At 37.5% G+C, this 23,581-nt stretch overlaps 1 protein-coding gene across 1 annotated transcript in view; it reads left to right on the top strand.

Moving 5' to 3' along the window:
- Positions 1–23,581, top strand: part of KPNA1 (karyopherin subunit alpha 1) — a 51,350-nt gene that overhangs the window by 6,260 nt on the left and 21,509 nt on the right. Inside the window, exons 2-9 of the mRNA XM_041463795.1 lie at positions 6,407–6,540; positions 7,320–7,427; positions 9,137–9,236; positions 9,794–9,888; positions 13,216–13,347; positions 21,196–21,284; positions 22,571–22,670; positions 23,225–23,388. Of these exons, the coding sequence (XP_041319729.1) occupies positions 6,412–6,540; positions 7,320–7,427; positions 9,137–9,236; positions 9,794–9,888; positions 13,216–13,347; positions 21,196–21,284; positions 22,571–22,670; positions 23,225–23,388 (917 nt within the window). The 5' untranslated portion in view covers positions 6,407–6,411. The remainder of the gene's footprint in view (positions 1–6,406; positions 6,541–7,319; positions 7,428–9,136; positions 9,237–9,793; positions 9,889–13,215; positions 13,348–21,195; positions 21,285–22,570; positions 22,671–23,224; positions 23,389–23,581) is intronic.

Here is a 23,581-nt window from a genome sequence, read left to right as displayed (position 1 = left end):
AATGTATTACTCCCCCCCTTTTTTTTTGCCTTTGAGCAATATTAAAGTTTGTAATTTGTAATATCACATTCCATGTTGTGCAGTGTTGTTTGTCTTTTAGGTCTTGTATTAATTGTTTTAAGGTTATTCTTATTTTTAAGCAAGAAACAGTCCAACTTGCCAAGTGGTCTAGAGCTAGAACATGCCAACTTAGCCATAGATTAGGGGGGTTAGTACTTGTTTTGCTATTTCACAGGGTTATAAAAGTGCTAGAACAGAAACAATCGTGAATTAAGGCTTACCACTGGGCAGGGAAAAAATCCTAAGAGGACTAGGAAGCCTGCAAAATAAAGCAGATTTGAAAGATATGGAAATGGGCAGCAGTTCCGTGAAGAAATCCACTTCTTAATTCCAGTTTTTAACAGAAAGTCTCTTAAAGTCTGAACCCTGTTTCGAGGCTATACATTCTATTCATGTTTGGCTACCATTCTTATGTTACATTTGAAGCTCATTTAATCTTCTGGCCTTTTGGATAGCAGAGGGTGGTGGTTCCTTTTCTTTTCCATTGTTCTTGTATGCTTGTTGCCCTAGGAGTGTGGATCCTTGCTGGTCGGCTGCTGCAGCTTTCATAAACCACAGAAAATGAAATTCACAGCATTGTTTTGTTTCTTTGTTAGGGCTGGAGCAAAACTTACTTTACAGGTCTTTACAAATACTGTAACTACTGATTTTATAGTGACTGTGAGATGTGTTTCCCAATCCTCTTTTACAGTTAGAGAAAGGTAAGCAGAAGTCTTGGAAATTGGCTGTGCTTTGCTTGAACAATAGCTATTTGTAGTTGAGATGATTAAATATCCTTTCCTGTAGATGTCCTGAGCTTTACAAGAGTCTGAGGACAGAGAGAAAGTAAAACTCATGTCCCTCAGGTGATAGGGACCTTCTGCTGATGGGCATTCCCACAGACCCCTGTAAGCCAGTATGGTTTGTCAAATAGTTTTACATTAGAAGTCAGTACAACCTCATCAAAGCGTTTATCTGGCTGAGCTGGCTTTTTGCTGGAGACAGCAGTGAAGAGAGAAGTCAATCTGTTGATTTCCTTTATTTTTCTTTTTCTCTCAGATAATACTGTCAACAGTATAGAGACTTGGTGGATATGTTTTCATCTCTGTAGGATGATGCCAAATATAGGGTTTTGCTCTAGAAGTTTTTCCAGGGAAATAGCATTAATCCCAGGTGACACTTTTATCATTCTATGCCCTGTATTATTAATGGTTTTGTTATGAAGGGTTTTTGTTTTCTGTCTTCTCAAGAAAGCTGACTGTTTACTTCCCCGAGATTTACATCTGTTAGCATTCTGACTCGTTGCCTGTTAATTATCAAAAAGCAAATCATAAGGACTTTCCAAAATCTACACTTCGTAGGGAAAAAAAACCCAGACACATCTGTGGCTAAAATACTGATTATTATTTTTTTTTTAATTTTTTTTCTTTTTTTGAGAATGTGTTCATGAGGGCAGTGAATGACCAAGTGCTGCTTTCAGGTTGGCTTTTAAAATTGGATAGATTTTCTAGTCTCACACAGAAGAGTGTCAGAAGGTGATGTATCCTGTAATCAGAGCTCAGAGAATTGCTCAAACATCTGTCCAGGCTGTGCTGTAGGTATTTGGCTTGATGTCAAGAAGTGTGATTGGGAGGAAACTTCTTCTCTAGGACATGTAGAATTTCATGGCAGAGCCAGTAAACAAACCAAAATCTCCTTGGAAGTAAAGCTTTTCTTCCTTGAGTAATTCCAGGTTCTCTCACTGCTTGACAGTGCCATTTCGAACATGAGTTGTCCTTTCAGGGCTGATAGTGCCTCTTGTATCTTTTCTGTGTCTCTCTGGCAGCAATCTAAAGGAGAGACAGCAGTGTGACAGCACAACAGAGCTCCCAAGTCTGCCTCCAGTGACTCCTTTCCTTCTGACAGCCACCTCAGTTAGGAAATGTACTCTCATAATATGGCAAATCATGGGTAGTCTGATAATTTTTTATCACACTGTTTCTCTTCAAACTCCTATTCTGCCTTAATTTTCAAGTCTTCCCCTTCTGACCTATTCCCATTGTGAGGCAGACTGTCATGTATAGATCTACACTTCTGAAACATATTTTTTTTCATATTATTGCCCCTATTTCCAAAGAAGTAAAGTCTGTCTGTAATAGTCTTTAATATTGGGAGTGTATTTGGTAATCTTGTTTTCATTATGTATACATAATGAAATATGGTACATATATGGTACATATATGCTATTACATGTGTATAACAAATGGAATATATATATATAATTATACAGCTCTTGATTTGTAAGGCTTTATTTTTACATTTCGGTACCTCTGACGTGTGAAATATCCAAGAGTATTAGTCACAAGGTATTCCTTCTGGCAAAGCCCTTAAGTCTAGTGACAGTGATAGCTGATTTAAGAAGGCAGGGAGTTCATTTTTATTCCTATCTAGATGATTGCTTAGGACAAGGTAGGTCATGGCAGTAAGTGACTCTGTGTTTCCCAGTGCTTCAGAGTTCCTTTGACTTGATGAGCAAGGAGAAATGCAGAACTTCTTATTTCCCCTAAAAACGTGTGCTTAGAATACATCCACATTCAGTATGGTTCTTGTCTTAATCAGCAAAAAAATTTGGGATCATGTTTGCCCTATGGAAATGCAGACATCCAGGAATAGTGAGTTTAATTCTGCTAAAATTTGTTTTTATGCAGACAAACTGAGAAGGAGAAAGTGTCATATGGGGCTTGAGTGGTGTTGCACAAAAGCCCAAGAAATACACTGTGAAAATTCCTTACCAGGTCTCCAGAGGTTTTTATCTGTAGCCAGGAGTATCAAAAACTGTGGACAATGCTGTGCTATCTTTAGGAAAGAAAAGATGGGTAGAACATTTCCATGACAACCACCACAGATTTTCTCCAGAAGCAGCATTAATTTTGACAATGCAGAGAAGATCGAGGGTATGCTATTTGCTGCAAGGTTGAACTTGAAGTAACCACTGAAAGATTTTCAGCTAAGTCACACCAAAGCTGCTGAAGACCAGAGAGACAATTTGAGGTTGTTTTGCTTCTGTGGTTTAGTCTGGGGAAAAAGCTACATCCTCAAAAATGGAGGAGGAGATTTATAGCAAACAATCCTTGGATGACTGTAACAACTAACATAGAGTTATTACATTTTTAGTCCTAAAAAGCCGTTGTGTGCTCACACATTTGAACAGGTCCAAAGATGCTGTCAGTATGTGTGGGCTGGATGGAATCCTTGTTGCACTCGTTGAATTTTTCACCAGTACTCAGGAAACCAGTAAAAGAATAGTAAAGAAAAAATTGATTTTAAGGTATGTTCAGAATGTAAGAATTACTAATAGAAAATAACTATGGGTTTAACAGTTATAGAGATTAGACAGACAGGTGTATAAAATAGGTGTGTGGCTGTGTGCTGGGATTCTATTTACTGCCAGTGACAGCCTAGTATAAAATAAGGTATTGAACCCATCTCTAGTTTGATTGGTAACTTCTCAGTGATGAAGAGAGTTTAATCTTTTCACCTTTAATGAACACAACTCCTTCCCAGTCATTTGGTGGTGGGTGTTTGTACTCCCAGGTAAAGGACAGTATACTATTTTGAAAGGATTTTAAGTGTACGGTTTACTCATGAAGTAGAGGAAGGGGTTAGTCAGCTGTGAGCTGTCTTGAAAGTTAGAAATAAGCATAACAAAAACCTGCATCTACAGCTTGTAGAGGGTGTAGGAAAGATAATACCTGTGAAGCTGTTGGGTAGAGAGCTTGCAGTAAAGTCAGAGAAAGAATTCAAGTAAATCCTGTACCTGTATTTTCAATGAGTGAAACAATGATTTTGGGTACAACAGGAGGGGCTAAGAGAACTCTGAGAGGAAAATGGAAATTATTACCTTTAAGACAGAAGCAAAATTAATTGGAAGAAAATCAGTATGCAAACTGGGAGACGGAGGGGGGAAATTAGGTTAATCAGTACAGAAAGGAAGAATACACTTAAGGAAACTTACGTATGACGAAGTTGGTTGTGTCATTGATGTTTAGAAACATTGGAACATTATATGGAGGCTGCATAATAGAAATTAGATGAAATTCAGTATTAAGTGAAGTAGATGTTCCCTGTCAAGAATTCAATTAAATTAAGAACTTGTAGGTGTTGAAAGTGAAGGTGTGAAATGACCATAGGAGTTATCAAAGTCCTGAAATCCCAAATAAAGGCAAATACAGTCTCATGAGTTGGAGAAGACAGACTTCAGACAAAAATGGAGAATTTTTAATAACACTGGGGAAGGCCTGAGATGTTATCTGGGCTGTAGTGTATGCCTGTGTTTATTCATGATCAGGAACTGAATGACCAGAGTGTCTGCAAAGCCATTTGCCTGTTAGGAATGTCCTTCTAGCTCATGATTGTCCACCTAGTGTTTGAGTTCAACTTGCTTATTCTAAAATATATAAAATACTTTGTTCAAAATATTTTAGGAATGCAAGAAATTTTGAGTGTTTGTTGACTGAACTTCTTTTTACAGTTAAAATCCCAGGCTTATTTAAATAGTATGTGTATTGAATATGAAGGTAGTAGTCACTTAAACTAAAAATGTGAAGAACATATAATTGCCACGCATACTGTAAGAAACACAAACACTTGAAGCGCAAACATGTAAACACAGGAAGAAAGGTGTCTCAAAGCTGTTAAGAAAGATGTAGGGAACTTCTGGTGCTGTGAGGTTTATCTTTTTGTCATATCTTTACTAAAAAAAGGCCATTTCAGGAGAGCCTTTTCAGCCAAATTAGGCTGCTGAATTGCTTACCCATATGCTCAGGTTGTTAGTGTTGCATTTGGTGCAATCTGTGATTGACCATCAATGTAGTAGTTCTGTGTCCCTGAACAGTTTTTTTGAATCTCAGTTTTCAGAATACAGTAACACTTAAAAGTGATGTCCAAAATGTTTTCTGTGAAAGTCAGTTCTGATTGTCAGAATTCTTATAAATGGTTGTCAGGTAGTAGCAACTTAAAAAGAGGCTCTCTAACAAGAAGCATATTTGAGTATCTTTTTTAAAATTACTATTCTGTTACAGCTCTTTGTACTAATGAAAGAAGAGTAGTTAGAGTAGACTCGATGTACATTTGATGTATTTTAAAGAGGAAACCTAAGCTGTTGAGAATCTGTACAGACTCATGTTGCTTCATTTTAAAGTAGAAAATGCACAGGAGATCATTTATCATCGGGTGATTCTGTGCTTATGGAATTTGAGGAAGGTAGCTTATTTAATACAACACATTAGAGCATTTGAAAGAGACCTTTGAAAGTCCTGTAGAGTAACTTTTTATATAGTGCAGCTTGCTAAATTCTGTGTTACAGGATTTACAATATGCTGGAGACTCTGCATCTCTGTGAAGATGTATGGAAACACTGACGTGTTGAGAATTTGATTCCCGAACTCTTTTGGGTTTAAAGGGATGATGTAAAGAGAGAAGTAGCAGCAGAATGGAGCACTAAGAGTAGAGACCTGATCCAGACCCATTACTTTCAGGGGAATGAGTTCTTTCCACACAGTTCTCCACCTACTGCTTTATGCTAAGTGGCTCCAAAGTGTGGTGTTGTACATGTGCAAATCATCATGGGCAGCTGTAAATGCCGACCCACTGAGTTACATAAGACAGATGGAAATCACAGACTGAAAAAAGGCCCCTCTGCATAAACAGTGGCAGGATTGGGGGGTGGGGAGGAGGGGAACAATAGCACTGCTTTCTTTGCAGGACAGAGCATTTTCAATGGTTAAACCATCTTCACCTAAAATTCTTCTTTTTGTTTCAATTTCCTTGTAGCCCTTGTCTGGATAGGAAGAACACACGGTTTCTTCAAGTTTCTTCAACAGGGTTGTGTTGAATTAGCTTGGAATGTTGGCTATGAAGTGTGAAAAAAAAAGCCCCTGTACTGACATGCAAAGCAAATTAAGATAAAAAGCAGCTAAGACGTCTTTACTTTTGAGTAAAAACAGGAGTATGTAATTTGGCTAATTCTCTGTGTAGAGAAACATTAAAATTTTTAGTATAGTTTTCTTTTTAGCCCATGCTATATACTCTGCCTTGTAGACCTTAGTTCTTAGTAAAATATTTAATCTCCAGTGCCTCAAAATGATAAAATAAAAGGTTATTGAACTGATGTAAAGAACTTGAAGTGACACTTGAAGTGCCACACCTAAGTGACAATTCTGTGAAATTTTGATTTCCACCTTCTAAATTTTATTAGAAGTTAGGTGATGAAATACAGGGGGGCAGTGGCTGGAAGTTCATGGCTACAGAGTTTAAGGAGTGGACACAATATAAAATTATGTGTTGTTGAAGAGTAATTATGTCTTCTTTTTTAAATTGTATTGTGAAGGAATCATGACGACCTCAGGAAAAGAGAATTTCCGGCTGAAGAGCTACAAGAACAAATCTCTAAACCCTGATGAGATGCGTCGAAGGCGGGAGGAAGAGGGTCTTCAGCTACGGAAGCAAAAGAGAGAGGAGCAGGTAAGGCGCAGCAGTTGAGATATCTGTGACCAGTCCTTTAACAGTCCTGTCTTAGTGTCTCTGACTCTGCTTCTCTCAAACCCCTTAGTTGTTCCTGCCCTCCAAATTCATACACAGTCAGTCTGAAATCAGAATCACTTGCACACTTAACTGCTTCTTCTGCAGGCTCTACAAGACATAGAGTGAGTGCTCCTCATTCACTCAAGAGTAACATTGGCCAGAGCAGCTTGAGGGTTTGAAAAAAACTGTCTGACCAGTAGCTGTAGCCTCTCCAGCTCTTCTCTGGACATCTTAAACTGGGTACCTTCTCTAAGTCATAGCAACCAAATTCTGCTCATCCCAGTATAATAACCTATGTATAATCATCCTCCAAAGCCCTCTGCTTCTGTAACTCGACTGTCAGAGCCCCTGCAGGTGTTCTATGAAGATGTGTAACACACAGGAGTTTATCAGGTCTCTGAACCCCAGCATCCTCTGCAAGAAAGCAATGGTGTGGAAGCTAGAGAGCTTGTAGATGGAGGCAGATGGTGAAGAGGAGAAGGGCACATCAGTGAATAGTTTTCCAGAACTGTTAGGAACCAATATTTTAGCACATTGCTGTTTTCATTTTCTCCATGTGCTGTCAGCTGAAGTGCTGTAGCCAGTGTACTGCCTTCTCTTGGGTGATAGCATATGTAGTTTTTATAGCAGCCTAATGCAACATGCTGTGTATATATTAGCTATGTGTATATTGGCTATGTATATTATATATATATATGTTAAATACTTCCTCTCTTTAGTTGTTTAAACGCCGAAATGTTGCAACGGCTGAGGAAGAAGCGGAGGAGGAAGTGATGTCAGATGGGGGCTTCCATGAGGCTCAGATGAACAACATGGAGATGACTTCTGTAAGTGATGAGAAATGAATACAGTGTTGGTTGAAGCTGGGCAAGTCTATTGTGCAGTAATATGATGGAAATGAAATTCCAGAATGATGTGAAGAATGCATTCTGAGATGGGCAACGCTGAAACACCCATGTCAATGAACCACCCTGAAAAAGATTACACGAGAGAAAAATGCCAGGGACATATAGCGAGTGGTTTTTCAGAGGATTTGTGCTCAAGAAAATGAAATAAAATGTCATTGTCCTGGCAGGCTGATCACTTCCTGGATTTAGTGTTCACCATTATGGGTGATTCTGTCAACTGTTGCCCAGAGTTTTTTTTAATCTGAAATTCATACTGCTTGAAACATGAAAATGCAAATCAGGCAGTGTGTTATTGCAATTTACGAAGTTAAAAAGGGCTCAGTGGAAAGCTTTCTTAGCAGACTTTCAAGTGGCACCATTTTTAACCTAAATGTTGGAAACACTGCTAGACCTAGCTTAACTGTCTGCATGAGACCTTGAGCCCCTTTCCGTGCTAGAATTTAAAACTACAGAAAAATACTTTTGTGGGAATTAGACTTTTTTACTTTCTCTCTGGAAAGAAAAATGGTAAAGGTTTCAGTTCTACAACAGAAAAGTTTAAAGAAAGTGCAGTTCTCACTTAAAAGTGTCGCTGATCTTCACAGTGTCTGTGTTCAGAGTATGCAAGTGATGTTTCCATAGAAATCAGGCTGAGCTATTGGTATTTGTAGGAGCCTTGAAAATTACTGGGAAACAGAGAAATGCTTATAAACAGTGTGGTAGATCAATAATAGAATATATGGTCTTACTCATCAAGATAGTATTCAAGTATTGGGCAAGTCCTAAATACCATTAATCATTTGTGTGGAAGCTTATATTAAACAAATAGAGAGTAAAAAGTAAGGAAAGGCTTTTGCCTAATTGATAGATAGTGTCATTACACAGTTTGCTGTGTTAAATGCCATTAATTTCAGGCTCTTAACAGTTGGAGCTGTTGGCTGTTACAGACAATGCTTAGGTATTTTCAGCACTGTCATCTGTCTCCCTGTCTGTCTAAGGGTTGGGATCAGATGGATCTGAAGATTAGATTAGAAGTGGAAGAAAAAAATCTGACTTTTCTTATGCTTCTTTTCATGGGTACATGTGTGGTGAACAGAATGTCAGATTTTACCTAGCATAAGAAAGGTTGCTGATTTAATTTATTCATATTATTGGAAACTGTCAGTATTATGTAAAATTTAATACCTCTACTTGATGTTGATAACAAGCATTAGGGTTTGTCAACTCTTCTAGAAATGACAGATCTTATACATTTTGGTGTAAGAGAGTAAGTCAAAATGTACATCTTAGGGAAATCTAAATGCTAACATAATTACTTTTTGTTAAAGCTGACAATTTTACATTTATTTTAGAGGGAAGGAGAGAATACTAGTGAAAAATTCTGAAGAGTAATTTTCTTGCCATATCTTGAGGAAAATTTGAATTTTGTCTTTCAGGAAAGCCAAGTTGCATTTGAGAAAGATGCTGCCTTATGTAGATTCATATATAATGATTCCTTTGTTGTCCATAATGGTTTTACTTAAGTTTTTATTCAGTAAGAAATAAACTTTATACTGATTTAGCAAATGTAACCTATATGTCGCTAATTCCAGATTTTTCCCCCTTTTGCTCTCTATCACCCTCGTTCTGTTTCCCCATGTAAATCCTAGAGTGCAGTCATCACTGCTGATATGATTGAGATGATTTTCTCCAATAGTCCAGAGCAGCAGCTCTCAGCCACCCAGAAGTTCCGAAAGCTGCTTTCTAAAGGTAAGGGCTGAAGTTACTTAGAGAGAAATGTAGAAGGCTCCCTAGCATGTGGTTTTACTTTGACAGCAATAAAAATTGAGTTTCACACTGAAATTTCAGGGTCAAACTCTGCTTGACACAATGTCAGCTTGATGTATGTAATAGTCTCTTCTTTTCTTGAAATGTGTGCTGAGTGTTGCAGATGTGAGATCTCCTCTTGGATGCAAGTTTAAATGTTGGAGGCAGTGTCTCTGTGCCCAAACATGCTGTACACCAAAGGTCCTCTGCATGTGTGCCTGCCAGAGTGACTGCACAGAGCTGCTGCTCTGAAATCAGTATGCCTAAACTACTGAGTGCATCAGTGCTTTGAATCATATTATCTTATTACCTCAAAACTCTGGAGTTTTCTTATGTTGACAGATATGAATCCATTGCCTTTTAGTGAAGTATTGTAGAAAAAGAGCACACTCCAAGAAAAGAGCAGTCAGTTTGTCACTGGATATTGTTTTGATACAGTAACTTGAGAATTTTCTTACAAAGAAATGAGTGTATCTAACTTAACTTCTTATTTTAAACAGAACCAAATCCTCCAATAGATGAAGTCATAAGCACACAAGGAGTAGTGGCCAGGTTTGTGGAGTTCCTGAAGCGGAAAGAAAACTGTACATTACAGGTACAAAAATATAAATGTATCTGCATTCCTAGTTTAGGAAGGCATTTGGTGATGCAAATTAGATAGGAAAAAAAATTAGTGATTTGTTCAGCTGTACTTCCTCTCTTTCCTCACTATGTTAAAAAAGCTATTTTATCTTCAGAATTTCTGCAAGACCTCTGGGTGCAGGACAGGAGAGAGATGTCTGACGTGCATTGAGTGATTGATAGGATGGGATCTTCAGACTTCAGCAAATACAGAACTTGAAATTTGAAACTCAAAAGATGAAAAGCTATTAAACAAAACTTTGTCTTTGTATGAAGTCAGTTTTAAATCTTTAGAATTAGGATTTAAATTTTTGATTAAAATAAAAAAAGTTTAGAATTAGAAATACAATTAGAATTACAATTTTTATGCTTATCTGTGGTGATAAGCGTAGAAAGCTGGAAACCTTACTATGGTTTGAAAAAACTGAATTATATGTGCTGCAGTGGTGGTTAATTTTTCTTTACCTTTGTCTTATTTCCAGCTGTGCACTTTTCTGGTCAGTCTTTCTTGGCTAAGAGAAAGTGAAAGAAAACAAATCATCTGGTTAAGGAAAAAATATGTTAACATGTAACCATTAAATACAACACTTAGATTACAATCATTGTTCTTTCAAAATGCATAAGACAACAGGTTTATGAATGCCATGTGAAATCCAAATTTTGTTGACTGGAAATATGCAAAAAATTAGGTTTTTTACACATTAGAGAAAGCATCTACAGGTATTACTTTTCAGATTGTTATCCACAGACTTCCAGAGGTCTGTTAGCTTCCTTTGAGGAGTCTAGGGACAGTAACTAAGAGTATGTATCAGATTTAAGCTGGATGGTTTGCAGCTCAAATGGAAGATTTGTAAGCTATCTGTTGTTAAAAAAAAAAAATCAAATGCCTTTTATTTCTTATTGGGGCCAAGCATAGAAACCTATGCTTGATAAATGGAAGCAATTCTTTTGGCCTCGTTAGTGTAACATTTATTGATTTTTACATTAAATGGGAAAAATCAGTCAGAGTGGAAATGTGCAAGCTTGTCCTAAAGAGGTGGTAGGAAAGCAGTGAAAATACAAGCTTGAGTATGTTGCTCCTGATACTCCATTCTGCCTGGGTAATTTTCCTTCATCTTGCCAAATCTCTCTGCCTGCTTGGCAGTTTAGTGTCTTCAGGCAGCATTTTTCACTGTGATCAGTTGGGGAATTCTCTGGAACGCACCTTTTAATGTTTTTACTTGTTCTGTCATTGTTTCCAAAAATATTCCTTTGGGCTTGGCATTCTAGGCATTTCTAACTGTAACCTAGTCTAGAAGGAAAGGATTTTAACTCATTCTGAGACAGTGAAGTATAATTTATAGCTGCTTATATGATGGATTGAATATGGCAACTTCCATGTTAATGAACTTGGGACTTTATGGGAATTTATGGTCTGTTTTTCTTCTATGTTGTCAGTGGAATATCCTGTAAAAACTAGGCCTCTGAGATCAGTGATACGAAGGCCTAATTTGTTAGGAATTCCTCTGTCTTGTTTTTGCTCAAGGTAAATGGAAGACTTTAAAAAGCTCCCTTGTTCTCCAGGGTCACTTTAGCCATACATGAGCAAGTACATTTGTCCCATGTGGAGAGAGGAATTTTATAAAAGAATGGCACCACAAAGATATCTTTGCCATTAATGTTTGACTGTTCGTTAGTTTATACATCCTGGAGCATCAGGTGTCCGCAGAGAAGAAGGAGGAAACTGTCACTCTCTAACCTTTCTTGACGTGAGACAGTGTGAGTCTCCGAGCTGTGAATTGTTCAGGCTGGTGGTACCAGTAGGAAGCTGGAGGACAAACTTTAAAATATGGATAAGAGACCTCTGTGGTTGAAAGATGAGTGATAGTTACATTATAATGTACCCCAGAACAGTGGATACTCACTTTAGAGAAAGTAGAATTGCAGGAAAGCAATGTTTTATGTTGGCCTTAGGTTCTGGTCACACTGTTTTGCTTCTTGTTCATTAATGATGAATCTTGCAGTTTTGACTTGGTTGCTACTTTATTTTGCAAACCATACTCCTTGTGCATTGCAGTAATGTATTTTGGAATTGTTTATTCTGATCACATCTTACTAGAATGTTCAGTTTATCAGAAGGGCAGGATTAATTGTATTGTATTAATTAATTGTATTTTCAAAACCAAACTCTTTAACAACACTTAGAAATGAAAAGCCTTATAAGTGTAAGCTTAATTCTTGAGTTCGTATTTCAGGCACATTTCAGGATTTGGTGAAACTCCTTAGCAGGAGTTGTTTTTGTAACTAAACCCCAAATATAAATTCTGCTCTGTCTCTTCAGACAGAGACAGACAGTTTTTAAAGGTATGTTAGTATTTCCACTGGAATACTGCTGGATCAGCATCTTTTGCTTGTGTCAAAATCATTCATTTATAGCTTACAACTTTCCATTTTTACTGTTTGTTGGATTTTACTTTTCATTCAACTTTTAGCAGTCTTTTAATTCTATAGATTCTGAATGTACCTAATAAGTTGTAAATTTGCTAGAGTAGTGTAATAATCTTCGGGCTGAAAGCATGCAGAAACCTACTCAAACATGGATTTCTGGAATCTGTTTTCTGAGGCCTGAGGTCTCAGGTAGGGTTAAAATTTGCATTTCATCTTAATGCTTTTGCAAGTTGACTTTAAAATAATAAATGACAAAAACAGTTGAAAATGCAAAGTGTTCATCTGGATCTCACTTTTTCTTCAAGTTGTGAACAAAAACATCATACACTAATAACATTTGGCATCAGTACTGATCACCAGAGGTGGAGAGAAGTTCTTTGTGTTATTTTTTAGAAATCTGTTTTTGTTTGGTTGGTTTTTTTAAATCTCTTTTAGATCTTTTTTTTGCTTCATATCCATGAAGTTTTGTCAAACAATGTCTTCTCCTGCATCTTCAGGAATATCTCTGGTGATTCAGTGAATGCAGGTGTCATGTTGTGGGAAAGCACATTGTTTTGTGTACAGGTTCTTAGCCAGTAAGAAAGGCAAAGGTAATATGTATGCATAGCAAAAAAAAAAAAAAAAAAAGATTTGAAAAGCCACAACCAACCCAATGTTCTCATAAGGAGCTGCTACAAATTTTTGTTTCAAGTGATAGTGATAACTCTTAAATACACGGTTCTGGTTCTTTGCAAATTGTCTGTTAATTAGTAATGTCTCTCATTTTCCCTATGCCAAATCTGCCAGATCTCTCTGGTTTTAGAAGACATTTAGTCTCCATGTTTGCTGTGGCATAGAAAGCTCCTAGTAAACTGACTTGTATTTTGTTTTACAGTTCGAAGCTGCGTGGGTGCTGACAAATATTGCCTCGGGAAATTCCCTTCAGACTCGAATAGTTATCCAAGCAGGAGCTGTCCCCATCTTCATAGAGCTGCTTAGTTCAGAGTTTGAAGATGTACAGGAACAGGTAAAGATTGAGAACAGTGTTGAATTTTGTGTGTGTGTTAATTTGTGGAATTGGAGGCTTTTTTGTTTGACTTTTTGTTTGTTTTGTTTGTTTGGTGTTTTGTTGGTTTTTTTTTTTTCCCCTTCTCTGGAAAGGAACAAGGCTATCCTGTAAGAAAGCCTTTAGAGAAAATGCAGTGTATGGCAATTTCACACAACAGTTGCTTTGTGCTTAGTATGTGTTAAGTTACCTAAGCAAGTATTGTATTTTTCTCTTTCTGAAAATTATATACTTAACCATAGCTAATGAGGTAATTAATTTTGTTCTCTAACAGGTTGGTATATTTTTGTCTGTTGAGGAATTCAGGGAACCTTGATTGAATAATTGCTTTAGATATGAAAAGTTTGTGCCTGTTTCTCCTGAAGATAAAGCTTGAGTAGAAATTATAGTTTGTTCTCCAAGCTCCTTACAGCATAGATGAATATTCTTCAAGGCCCACAGGGATCAGTATAAAGCGCAGACCAAACATTTGATTCAGTAGTTTCCATTTGAAGTCTGTAACTTGTATTTAAACAAGGATGTACTTCAGACATATAATCTTGCTTTGAAGACTTAGGGTGATGAAATATTAATGATGTTAACAAATTTAGTTTCAGCCAATCTTAATTCTAACTTGAAAGTATGTACCTTTAGTATACAAATTTGACTAGCTTTGGGTCCAAGTATTGCTTTTGTTACATTCTTTACTCCATTAGTAAGTTCTGTGGTTTTTCCTGTAGCTACTTGCAGACCATGGCTTAGGCTTTACTTGAGTAAATGAATTCAGTAAGCACTGAATTCTCATTTTGAGAATGTTTGTGTTGGCTGGTTTGTTTTTTGGTCACCTTTTTCTGAACATTTCTTTGTTTCAGTATCTTTTCGTGGTAGTGAAAGGGACAAGCGCTGGTTCGACACTTTAGTGTGTAAATATTCAGTGTCTTTGTGGACTCCTTGCCACAGAAGCTGGCTGTGTGCTCAGGTTAAGCTGATTATCCAATATGATCCATTGTTCTTTTCAGAGTCACTGACTTCCAGGGTTCAGTTCTCCATCCTGTAAGTGTGATCTCTGTTCTGTGTTCCTAGATATCTGACCTTGCATTTGGCTGAATTGAGATGCATGATTGATTGGAGGAGTCCCAGCTCATAAACATTGGACTGCTTTGTGTAACTTGCCTTTCTTTCTTGTAGCTGGCTCAGAGTGTACCACCTGTATTTAAGGTTGCATAACATTTTCCACAACACAGATTTTTTTCTTAGTTGTTTGTAGCTTTCAAGTTACTCCACTTTGTATCTTTCCATTTTCAATGTTCTGTGTCAGACTATTATTGTTGAGAAGGTTTTTAAAGAAGAATGGAATTCAGATGTTTGGAAAAATGTTAAAGAAAATAAGAAATATTTTTGTCCGTTACTTTAGCTTCGAGGATTTGAGTCTGCTGTCGTTGTAGAAATAGAAATGTGATAGGGAGCTTGCCAGAATGGCAGATAAATGCTGTGTTCTGGCTGTGTGAAAATCCATCCAGCCTTAGCTATATGGATCCTTTCTGATTTTGTGTTTTGGGGGTTGAACTGGATAGCATTGCTTTCCAAATTCAGCCATCACTTGAAGAGTGCTGTTCCTGCAGAATGATTGGTGCTTTGTATATAGTAAAGGCTGCTCTTACTTATTTTTCTCCTAATGACTGATCTTCTGTGCAAGAGCTAAATTGCTTTTTTTGTTAGGTTGTTATCATGCCTGCTGATGTTCAGGGAGCAGGTGGGAAGAGCAAACCTGTTTAGATTAAGTTGTGCAGCCTTCAATCTTTAAATGGGTGAATTAATGGAAGAGCTTAGGGGACACAGTTAAGTAGTTTATCTGGCTCCTTCCCCCCTCCTTGCCTCCTAATAAACTGGTGACATATTAAAATTCAGATTGCAGGCAGGCAGAGTGGCTTGGTTGTCATTACTGAAAAATATTCTTCCATGCAGTTCAAGTGCTGCCAAATTCATGATCTCTCTCTTACTGGTAATCTCAAACTAGCAGTGACAAATTGCTCCTTAGTAAGCTGTGCTGAAGAAGGAAAATGTTCCATGGCAAAGTGTTACACTGTTTTGTTGTGGGTTTCTCTGCTGCAGCTCTGGACGTTGCAGCCCTGCTCACAGCTGACTGACATGGGGTTTAATGCTGGCTAACAAAAGAGGAGTTCTGCTTTTTTTCCCCAAGAGCTTTAAAAAGCCCTAAGCACTTCACCACAGTATCCTCTGAAACAAAAATTAGGAGCATATAAGCACTGAGAAGTTAGCTCCTGTACTTCTGAATTACAGGATAGCAGTAGTACACAATTGCATAGTATTGTTCCAGATGACTCTTGTCTCATTCAGTATATGCACAGATTGTTGCCCTGGTAACAGATGAGTGGGTAGTAAAGGAGGCTTTTATTTGTCACACTATGACCCTGTTTGTTAAAGTTGGAACAAATTATAGTGCATGGAGGAGCATAGGGAAGAAATTCTTACAGTTATGCCTGATAGTAGGTTTGTGAGAAAAATGTTTCTACTGCTTAGTGTCTGATGCGGGATGATTTCCTTCTCTCAGTTTTCAGTAAGTGGGTACTTGTTCTGGGGTTTTTAAATGCTCAAGGTGAAATATTTCTTTTTTTTTATTTATTTGTAGTTGAGGACAACTCAGCAGTGATTTTTATAGTTAGGCCTGTGTTTTGAGCAGGTCTGATCCTGGAGTTCTCAAGCTGGATCTGTGATCTTTCCCTACAGTTTTCTCCTAAAATGATCACCCTAATTATGTCTCACAGTAGTACTGTGAAGATTATTATTTGCAAGCAACTGCATTTGTAGCAAATTATAAAAATACAGAAAATATAACAATGTGTTCAGGGCAGAGGGGCCAGAAGCTAACCCTGTAATCATATAGGAAAAGATGAGGAGAGAAAGAAGTATTGAAGGCTGTGTTCTAATTGGGTTGGCAATTCTTTAGAAGGAAACGTTAGGTGGTAACATTATTTTGGATATGTAGCATGGCATAAACAAAAAATATGTACAATATCTTACTTATTGGCTAGTCATGATCCACTGTTTTTGTTTTATAGTAAGTCAGTTTTAAAGATTTATGTGTCTACTTTATCTTTTATTTCTAACTTCCCTTAGCAATAGCTCAGGAACGGATATCAGTGTACCTTATCTTCTGATCACAATGTTGCCAACATGTGTTTTTCATATCTATAAGCCAGTTTTAATTTTACACTTTTTCCTTTGCATATGCTAGTTTCTGAGTCTAGTGAAGATTCTAAATCAGCTGTTTTATAGAAGTCTGTCAGGGAATCTTTATAGCTATGTTTAATAAGCAACATGTATGTTAATGAAATGATTCCTTACGTCCTTTTACAAGATCTGTTTCCCATTAAGTTGTGCAGGCCTGATTTAATTAGCCTACCATCCTTTAACTCTTTCATTGCTTGTATTGTGTGTCTTTCTTCCTCTGTGATCAGTGGTCAAACCATTTAGCATACGTTTTTCCATCAGAGAAATTGAATTTATCACAGAATCTACATCTGCATTATTTATGAAAAACACTGGCTACATCTCCCTTCTCTCCCCATTTCTGTTTTTGGTGTACTGATTTTTAGGTTTAGTCAGGGGCACATGTCCTAGCCCTTTTCCACTTCCCACAGGTTTTTTGTTCCAAAAGACATCTATAAATTTTGATCTACCTGTCTGAAAGGATTTGTATTGAAAGATTTGATCAAAGCTCTTTAGACACGCTTAAGATTGATGTGGCTTCAGCAGTGTCTTAGCTGCAATTCTTTTCTGACTTCCCCTGCTGTGGTACTTAAAACCCAGATGTCAGCTTGGGTTTCCTTGATGAACATGGAATTTCCTTCCAAACCCATGCAAGGCGTTGTGCTGCCTGTTGAGGAGGATCATGATTGTCTCACAGTGGCAGGTATGTGACAGATGGTGGCATGAGCATCTCCTGCTGCCCTGTTCCCCTTTGGGAAAGTTTGCATTTTCAGCTGAGGCAACCAGTATGTTTCTCCCTCAGTATTTTTCCATTTCTAGTTGTACTGCTATTCCTTTTGGTGACCATCACTTTCTTGGCAGAGCTGACCTGTGAGTCTGGTGTCCAGGCTCTGTTTGGCTTTTACATCAGCAGTCCTATTAACAATCTCTCAGTAATCAAAATCAGGACAAACAGTCAAGGTGTGAGGATGAGCTACTTTCTCTGTTTGTCAGATGAGATATGAGAAGGAGCTAAAACCACCCCAGCCACTGAAAGGATGATGTTTTCTGTGTTAGGACATGGTAGCAGTCATCTCCTAGGAATGTGTCCTTCTGGTATCCTTCCCTGTGTTCACTTAGCCAATCACACTTGCATGCAAGCTAATCTTCACCATCTTCATCTCAGCATTGGATCCTTTTCCCAAGTCAGCATCCAGATGTTGAGAAAGAATTGATTCTTCGTCATATTTCTTCTCCACTGAGAGGCAAACTCTGCACACTGTTGGTGATTGGCTTAAGCACTTAGTTTAAATATCCAAAGAAATAATGGCTGAGAATCTTCAGAATCCAGGGGATAGCGGAGAGTTGTCAAAAAGCACATGGATTATTCACAGAAGGCACCATGGAGTTCTACAGTACTCCACAAGACTTGCACTTTACTTTTACTGACTATTGAAGTTGTCCAGCACTGCAGGAAAAAACTGGAATTCAGTGTTGAGTAAAATAAATTGAAGATTTACAACAAACCTTACTCCGTTGTTAACAACAAATGGAAATTTATACAAGTGTATAAAAATAGGTGCTGTCAGTTAACAAGGCAACATTTGCACTTTCAGTTTGCACAGAGCTTTCTTCCTAAGATGTGGGTCAAAATCAGGCCACAAATCTTAAAATTAATGTAATCTTTAAGTTGAGTTAGATAGTAGAAGGTACTGAAATGGATTTTTTTAGTCAAATATTTTTTGATTGAATAAGCTCTAAAATTGAATGAACATGAAAACATTTAAGTTGTGTAGAATGAAGCAAAAGCCAAAATGTTGTGGCAAATATTTGCATCTTGAGGAGTGCACAAAAGAAGAAATGGAGATCATTTAACATTATTCAGACAAACAAACTCTGAAGAAACTTGTCATTGTTCATGTGTTTGTGGAAACCATGGCAGAGCTTTGTATTTATGGCAGTGTTTGATGAGAAGAGTTTAAATGAGCTTGACTTCCATTCCTTACTTATCTGAAGAGCTGAAGTAATTCCCTAAGGAGAGACATCTTCCTTATTGAATGAAACATTGCATATTTTTCTAAAGTCTAAGGTCACCCAGGACATGGTATTTAAATTAATTGGCATCTTGTGTCCTATCAGTGATTAGCATTACAAGGATTTGTTACAATGTCTCTTACCAGCTCCTGTGACACCAGACCACACAGCCAGACTTTCCTTGCCTTAAAAACAGTGAAGAATGGGAAAACAGAGGTGCTATTTGACTTCTCTAGTCAGACTTTTTGATTTGAGATTTGCTGTTGCAAAACCAGTCAGTCATTCAGGGTCAGAATGGATTCTTGGATTAAGTGATTATCACTCTTGTCAACCTTAAAAATAGCTATGGCTATAATGGCAGAAACAAAGACCACAGAAAATGAAATAGGGCTTCCTTGTTTTTCACCTGTGTAAGGGTGTCCAGGCAAGGAAACTGTGCTTTCATACAAAATCACTCACATCTTCAGTGAAAGAGAATTATTCTTCCCCCCCACCCCGAGTATTTTCAGAAGGTTCACAAACTTATTTAGGACAGTCTGAAATCTTTGGTTCATTCCTCAGGCTTCTCCTTGCTGTAGAAATGCAAGTATTGGAGTGAACAACAGGTGTGGCTCCTTAAAGTTCTGATGTGAATGACATTTTGCAGGAGGTAGCATATATTCTGACTCTTAAGCTAATTTTTTCTGTTAGCTGTCTTCTGTGTGCTGAGTCCAAGAGGCTGTCAAATCAAAGTTACACTTTTTATATCAACTGTTGTCACAATAGTTGTAAAAAGAATAAGAGCTAGAATGAGAAATGATGGTGAAGTTCAGTTTTGGGAAAACATTGTGTAGTTATAATGGCTGTGCTGTTTCATAGCAAACACAGGTCAGTGAAGTCTCGTGCCCTGCCTCTGACTGTGGCTGACAGCAGAAGCCTGGAAAAGAGTAGAAAAAACAAACTAATCCTTCCCCAGAACAGTCGCCTGCTCTCTTCACAACTTGCAGTTTAATGGCTCCGATCCTATGCTGCTGTTGGTAGTACTGGTACAGAGGAGGAGTCTTTTTATTTTCTATCTAGCATGCTGACATCTCCATCTACATTCTGTATGTACTTCTGGTTTTAGCTGCATTCATTTTGCAGGGTTTGCTGGTGCATTTGGGCCTCTAGAGTGGTTGGAGTCTTGTTTTTTAAAGTAGAATCTTCTTGCCACCATTTAAAAACATCATACAGGAGAAACTTAATGCATTTGATTTCATTGACACCATATTGAAAATTAATAAATACATTTATTTCAGGTTATCCAAAAATTTCCTTTAGGTAAAAAATTGGCAATTCTGTTAGTTTTTTTGAGGAGCATTTTATTTTAAATAGGTATAGAGAGATGGAAGAACATGTTTATTGTGTGTGAGGAACTTGCTTTGTTCAATTGGAGAAATGGTTATGCACTATAACTCATTTTACTGCAGCTAAATATGTAGCCTTCAAATGAAGAGAAATTTGGGGAGGACATTCAGCTGCTATCCATGACAAACAGAATTGCTTTTGTCTTCTGTATGTAGAATTTGGAGTACTTCAGTGGTTGTGTAGATCTGTGTGTAAAGCCAAAAGCCAAATGAGCCGACCAAATAAACAGATACATGTATCTATTTGATATGACACTTAGTTTTCTGCTAACTTGAAGTAAATAGGAAATGTGAACTTCATAAGCTTTCTTGTGTGACAAAATATTGTAATTTGCATGGAATTCATAAAATTGCTTTTTTACTTTACATATTTCTACTTTGTAAAGTTATAACTCTCATACGAGTGGACAGTGATATATAAAACACCACTTGGCCCAAATGTATAAATCAAAACCAATTGAATTTTTTGTTCTCAACATATTACACAGGATGGATTTCATGCTGCTTTAATTCTGGTATTTTTGATCTTTTCAAAATGAAGTTGGGGTAGTACTGATATCCAGACCCTTACATTTTGCCATGCATATGACTTAATCCAAAACTGGTTCTTTCTCATATAGTTTTATTTTAAAGAATTTAAAATTAAAATTTATTTTAAAGAATTTATGTCCAGGCCCACCTGAACTCTTTGATTCTGAGTATTGGTTTATCTTGAACATAGATTCTCATTTTTATCTATGACTGTGTAAACAATGTTTGCTTTTGTACCTTTGTAGTAAATACTAATGTGGGTTGTTCCACACAAACATTTTTGGGTAGATACAGACTTGCTTGACCTGTGCTACAAACATCTGGTTTTAAATTAGATGTGAACAGGGAGGGTAGAATTAGAATGTTCCTAAGCCTGTGGAGGTGAGCTCATCTCTTACACTGTGGTCAGAGCAAGGGTATGTCTGCCTTCACAGTCTGTGGAGATGTATGCCTTTGCTGTTATGGTGTTCTTCTTAGATATCCACAAATATTCCTGAATCATACAATGAGCTCGAGTGTATATATGCAATACGCAACCAGAATGCATTTCCCTTCTGTACATTGTCCAGGACCTAACAGAGAGAACAGATTATCTCACAATTCTATTACGTATGTTAAACTGGTGGAATTTTGAGAATAAAAGCAATTATTACTCTGTTTTTCATTGCAGGCCGTATGGGCTCTTGGCAACATTGCTGGAGACAGCACTATGTGCAGAGACTATGTTTTGGACTGTAATATCTTGCCCCCTTTATTGCAGTAAGTTTGTTTTAATATGTTTTTCAGAATTTTGCTTGAGTGCCTGATAGGACTGAAATTTGGGTTTTGCCTTGAAGAATAATAATACTGTTTTCTTTTATTGTGGACTAACCACAGTTTTTAAAGGGGAGTCCTGAACTACTTTTAAAATGAAGCTAAAATGGAAACATTTTAGAAGCAGCTAAGCTGGAACTATTTTGTCCTACAGTGTGGGTGGATGTCAGGGCTTATTTTAGACTCACAGAATAATTTAAATTGAAAGGCACCTTTGGAGGTCATCTAGTCAAAGCCTTTCTTCATAGCAGGTGAGATCAGATTAGATTGCTCAACTACTTAACCAGTCAAATTTGGAACATCAAAAGTAGATTCCGTAACTACCTGGGGTAACCTGTTGCAGTGTTTGACCATGGTGTGGTGAAACACAGTGTTCTGATACCTAATCAGAATTTTCTGTATTTTACCTCTTGATGTTGCCTCGTCCTGTCACTATGCACCTTTGAGAAGGATCTGCCTCCTCTTTTGTATATCCACCTGTTAAAGTGTTGTTGGCAGCAGTTGTGTCTCCTCTCACACCATCTCCTTCTAAGGCTGAACAAATCCAGGTCACTGAAGTCCCACTGCATGTCATTTCTCTAGCCTGCTAATTATCTTGATGATCCTCTGTTTAAGAAGCATATCATTGCTGAAACAATGACACCATCTTGTGTTGTCCTGTCCAAATTACAATTACTTAGTCTCTGTCCTTTGCAGACTCTGCAGCAGGAGAATTCTCCTGTCCTCTCATAAAGACATTGGTACAGTGGGAGATGGCTATGAGAAAAATAAACTGAATTGTTACACTTGTGGGAAAATTAGGTCTTTCTGCATTTTCCTAGGCCAAAGTGGGATTCATAGTCTGAGACTGACATAAAAATGCAATTTAGCTATGAGAGTTCTCTTCAAAACTACCTACATGTCCTCCTTCTTAGAGTAATTTTGTCACAATTCCTGCACCTCATTTGACTGTTAATCTGCCACATCAAGCATCTAAGTATCTAAGCATTTGAGTGAAATTTTGTGTAATGTTTACTGTTCTTGTTGAGCTACTAGGTACTGTGTCTAGCATGCGTGTTAGTAGCCATCAAGGATGATTTTCTTTAGGATGTGTTTTCATAGAAAAAAACTATCATATTTTGCCCTGGTGTATGTTAAAAAGAATTTGATTTAATGGTTCACACAGTTAATGGGATTGCCTGGCTTTGATTTTTTAAAAGCAAGGGTTAGAATTTTTTGTTGGTTTGTTTTAGATTGCTTTCAAAACAGAATCGTCTCACTATGACCCGAAATGCTGTATGGGCTCTGTCCAACCTCTGCAGAGGGAAAAATCCTCCTCCTGATTTTGCCAAGGTAAGAGATGCTTGAAAGAAAATGTGAAGTAGTGGTAACAAAATTATTAGTTTAAGGTGGTGAAACTTAAACTAAACAGAAGGAATGTTTCATCAGAGAAATTCTGAAATACTTGATGGCCGTCTTCCAGGTGAAGTTTTTTGTTTAGTCCTTTGGGCAGACATTCACAACCACTGTTTTAACACGGCTGTCTTATACTTTTTTGTTACTGTTCATGTACTGGAGATGACTGTCCCATAGCAGAACAAAACTCTGCACATCTTGGCTGCTGTAGAGCAGCACCTGGCAAATCCTAGTGAACAAGTCTGAGTTGCATTGGCAGATGTTGTTCTGTAGAGGCTGAAGAGTTGCTGCGATGCTGTTCTGGAGACATGCTTCTCCATGCTTGTATAGCTACAGGCCTGCACAGAAGGGCTGGCTAGGTCTGAAATTTCCTGAGTATTGAATCTTAAGATGCCAGTGCCTAATCCAGTAATGACATACAAAATTAGCTGACATAATAATAGGTTTCCTGGCCCTTTTAATTGTATGTATCTCCTCTTAATGTCTTACAGGTTTCACCTTGTCTTAGTGTGCTTTCCTGGCTGCTCTTTGTTAATGATACAGATGTGTTAGCTGATGCCTGCTGGGCTTTGTCCTATTTGTCTGATGGCCCCAATGATAAAATCCAGGCTGTGATTGATGCAGGAGTCTGCAGAAGACTTGTGGAACTGCTGATGTAAGAAATCTGTTGCAAGAAAGCGTCACTCTTTTCCCTGACATCAAGATTATAACAATAAGGAGTTTAATTAAATAGGTCTTGAAATGTTGTGATTTCCAAAGAGCAAGATTTGATTTTTTTATTTTACCTGTCTGTTCAGTGTTCTCTATTTGTCATGAGTAACAAAAGCAATGGAACTTTTCTTGTACTA

This window comes from Pyrgilauda ruficollis, unplaced genomic scaffold, assembly GCF_017590135.1.
Source record: "Pyrgilauda ruficollis isolate IOZ18807 unplaced genomic scaffold, ASM1759013v1 scaffold17, whole genome shotgun sequence".
NCBI lineage: Eukaryota > Metazoa > Chordata > Aves > Passeriformes > Passeridae > Pyrgilauda > Pyrgilauda ruficollis.
The sequence above is the reverse complement of the archived record's forward strand: the minus strand, read 5'-3'. Positions and strand labels throughout refer to the sequence as shown.